General features: G+C 38.4%; 1 protein-coding gene across 1 annotated transcript in view; it reads left to right on the top strand.

Moving 5' to 3' along the window:
- Nucleotides 1–626, top strand: part of efhc2 (EF-hand domain (C-terminal) containing 2) — a 25,243-nt gene extending 24,617 nt beyond the window's left edge. Inside the window, exons 13-14 of the mRNA XM_016251251.1 lie at nt 316–408; nt 503–626. Of these exons, the coding sequence (XP_016106737.1) occupies nt 316–408; nt 503–626 (217 nt within the window). The remainder of the gene's footprint in view (nt 1–315; nt 409–502) is intronic.
- The last annotated feature ends 3,762 nt before the right edge of the window (nt 627–4,388 follow it).

Raw genomic sequence — 4,388 nt, 5'->3', positions numbered from 1 at the left:
CTGTTGTCAGACTCCTTGTGCAAATAAAAATCTTACTGGATTATTACAATTAATAGCAAAATTAATGTTTGGAAATGTAAACTGATACTTCCTACTGACACACTACAGCAAAAGATATAAATAAGTGACTTAAAACCATTTTTTAGCAGGTGAAAATACTAGTTTTACTACTACTACTAATAATATAATAATAATTTTGGCCACCACTATATATATATATATATATATATATATATATATTACAGAATGTGTTGACGTGAGTTACTCATTCTTCTTTCTGTCTTATTTCTGTCTACTCAAATGGTGCTGCTGTAGATCTGGACACCTCTCTTCTAAAGAGGCACAGATCATCTTTAAAGCCTTCCGACTGCCCCTGTCTGATGACCTACAACAAGCCCTCCTCGAAAAGTAGGGTCAACAGAGCAAAACTCCCATTTATTATCCAAGAAACATTTCACCACAACACATCCTTATTTTCTGCATCTCTCATGTTCGCATTCAGGTTTCAAGACGAGTCTGAGAAGATTGACTATCACGCTTTCCTATCCAATATCAACTGGAGAGAGAACCCCGCCCCTGCTGTGCTTCCAGATGTCACTGTGAAGGCGAGTTTAAAAGCAGTCTGAAAAAACCTGTCAGTTTGTTCTATCGTCAAACACATATTTGGAGACGTCATTCCTTGTCTTTTGCTAAAGTGGCCACATGTACATGAGAGTGTTTGTGTCAGGGTCCAGGTAGGGCTGTGCAAATAATCGAATGCGATTTTCATGCACATCTCGTCAGTAAAGCCAGTTCTGTGGTTAGTAGTAAATCTCCAGCACGTGCGTTCAGATGGAGCGGCATTTACTACATAGAGTCGTAGTTCACTGACAAGCTATGCAATATCGCGGTCAAAATTGGCAAAGAATCGCCTGCGATTTTGAACGCGATGCGCCCTAGGTCCAGGCCCTGGTAACCTTTGGGCCCCACAAGCTTTGAGCACCTCCAAGCCTCATCTCAAGTAAATCAGACTTGGGAAAAACCCACTCAACAACTACTCTGAAGTGGAGCTTTTATTACAGCGCAGTAATTTAGCATGTCTCCTTGGACCCTAAGCAGAACCATCTGCTTACTGACTCGCAATGAGAAGCCTTCCAGTTGTGCTGGGTCTTAACAAACCAGCAGGGGGAGTCAGCGGTCGATTTGTCTGTATAGTTTCTCACCGCTGTCTTTTCTATGTAATCAAGGCTTGTAGGAGCATACATAGCGATTCCAAGATAGATCTATAAGAAGCAAGCCAGGCTGTGTGATTCTGTGTTTTTTGCTTTGTTCACTCATTTCTCATAGCTCATTTCACTGTGTTTATTGACCGCTAAATTTGCCAGTTTCCAGCCATTTCCTGTGGCCCTCACGGAACCAAATCTAGCAGCCATCACAATGGTGAATTGCCCTGCATTTATCAAATACTACTTAGTATGAAAGAAAGAATAAGACCACACTGAAATTGTAAGGATCGATCGGTCTGTCTAATCGGTCTAGTCTAGTGACTAGAGCCATGTTTCAAACCACATGAAGCTCTGTGCATAAAAAGTATGTATACTTGCAATATGTGACAGGATAACCAGATGGCTTGGATTTCCAGGGACGTTTTTTTTTTCCTTTGGTAGCCAATATGCACTGATATCCAGCTCTATTTATTATATAGATCTATTAATATAGATTTATTTATATTATAGTATTTATTCATATTTTGAATTAGCTTCAGCTTTGTATTTTCAGTTTTATTTATAATTTTATTAATTTTGTTGTCTTTGTCATTTTAAATTCAATTTTGATTCTTAAAAAATATTTCTATTTAGCTTTTAATTTATTTTTGGACATAGTGGTGTATTAGAGGTAAAAAAATTATATAAATACTGTTCGGTTTCTGGCACAAACTGATTGTTTCGTGTCTTAGGACATCAATGTGTCATCACGAGCCGCAGGGTTTAATTTGGATTTGTCTGTGCATGTTTTTTTTTACTCTCATAGATTTTGTTTCCATTGCCATGCATTATAAGACTGATGGACTCCAACGGTTGGACTTAAAAATCATCAAATGTGTTTTACTGAAGAAACAAAGTCACCTACATCTTGGATGCCCTGGGGGTAAGCAGATAAACATCAAATTTTCATTTTTGGGTGAACTATCCCTTTAAAAATTTCAGCTCAACAAGATGTTAATGGCAGGTGTAAATATTACCTATCAGATCTGTTTAAAAAAAAATAAATAAAAGAAGTGCTTCTCCTCCATCACTTAGTGAAGTGAAGTGAAGTGACATGTGGCCAAGTATGGTTACCCATACTAGGAATTAGTGCTCTGCATTTAACCCATCCTAAGTGCACACACACAGCAGTGAACACACACACACCGTGAACACACACCTGGAGCAGTGGGCAGCCATTTATGCTGCGGCGCCCGGGGAGCAGTTGGGGGTTCGGTGCCTTGCTCAAGGGCACCTCAGTCGTGGTATTGAAGGTGGAAGAGAGCGCTGTACATTCACTCCCCCCACCTACAATTCCTGCCGGACCGGAGACTCGAACTCGCAACCTTTGGGTTACGAGTCCAACTCTAACCATTAGGCCACAACTTCCCCGTTTTCATTTCTGTCTGGAGCACATTAATGGCACAGAGGTGCAATCCTAAAAATAAGATAGGCTACACTGTATTAACAATAATAATATAAGGCCTGATATCAAACATGCATCTGATCTCCACTGCCAGTATATTAGAACCTCCGGTCATATTAGCAATAGGCCTAGTTAAGAGAATTTTTGAGGGCAAAAAAGTCAATAGCGCGCAGTCATGTATAAGTACATTTCACATTTCATAAGTAATTTCTGTTGCTTAATACATTCTATATTCGACTACAAATTATAGACAGTATAAATTGTTAAGAGACTTACAGCGGTCATTTTTGCAAAATTTTGCGGGCATTCAGGTCCATTATCCATTATAGTGTAGCAATGCAAGAATCACTCAGACAGCAGTCACATTTTACACAAAGACGCTGGTTGGTCAAGGTGGGAAATTTTTGTGACAACTTGAACACGAGCGAAATCTGCGTGGGGATTCTTTCTCCCTCAGGAGATATGATTGGATTTCGCCCGCGAACCATCACAGGTCAACAGTAAATGTGAGCCTACCTTCAGAGGGACAGTCCACCTAAAGAAAGCTGAGGTAAGTGGCTTGCTTCAGAGTGGTAAGAACTCGTGGATCACCCGTTAGAGTTTAAACCTACAGCCTTTCAGAATATTAAGCAATAGAGTGTTCATCGTTTTAATATTTCCTGGCTCTTGTTTAACTGATGTTTATTCAGTCTCCAGTCGAGTCTCCTTAAATTTCTGAACAGGAAAATGTAATAAAAGTCTCTGGTGCAAAGATCGCCAATGAATTTTTTAAAGGTCTATTGGTGGTTGCTAAACGTTTCAATTATAGAGTTGTAGTCAAAACTAATCATATTGTTTTAGTTTTTTAATTCTTTAGCAAACATCTTCTTAGCCAAACTGACTTAATACAACAGACCTGAAGTTTTGAATCAAACATATTTAACCACTAAACCACTGTAGAGAGTTTAATAGTAAGAGAACTGTTCCCTTAATAAAGCTGAAGTGTGACATTTTTCAAATTTAAAATACATGTCTAAGATTATTATGCAGAGACAACTATAGGTTAACAATTTGTGGGTTGGTTTCACCGAAACATGCCAAAAAACATGGTGGCTCTGGAGTGCCATCAAAACATTGCTGTTTGCTCGATCAGCCAGCCAATGTTATGTTTTTTGGATGGGGCTACCTGTTTAGCTAATCAATGGCAGACAGGAGAGGAACCTGTTTGAAACAGTCATAAGTTTTGCATTTGGTGACTAGTAATCCACAAATTTCACACTTAAGGTTTAGGAATTATATAAAATTTCAAAGGCTTCCAACAAAAATTAAATTCTGCCTTTTCTTTTTTCAGGTTTACATCACGATGTCTTGCCATTTCATATTCAAATCTTGCTAACATTCATGATTAATGAAAATTCCTAATAATTTTTAATTATCCCCTAGTACAAAACTGCAACCCTAGACCTCAGTACTTTGAAATAGTCTGAACGTGAATGGAAGTAGATAACTGTATTCTTTTAAACAGCATCTAATACATATATTCAGATTTGTTTATCTAATAGAAGACACCACTTACAGACACCGCCTAAACACAACACAATTAAACAAGATTGTCCTCCTTATTTTATGAGTTTTAATTTAATAGGAAAAGCTGCTGGAACTTAGTGGATGCCGGTCATCTTGCCTTGTCCTTTTCATAGCTACAGACTTGACAATGCTACAGCAGTTGGCACACTGATAGTAAACAGGCAGAATTAAGT

Source organism: Sinocyclocheilus grahami, unplaced genomic scaffold (genome assembly GCF_001515645.1).
Source record: "Sinocyclocheilus grahami isolate Dianchi unplaced genomic scaffold, SAMN03320097.WGS_v1.1 scaffold1036.1, whole genome shotgun sequence".
Lineage (NCBI taxonomy): Eukaryota > Metazoa > Chordata > Actinopteri > Cypriniformes > Cyprinidae > Sinocyclocheilus > Sinocyclocheilus grahami.
This window is presented reverse-complemented; position numbering and strand designations above follow the sequence as displayed.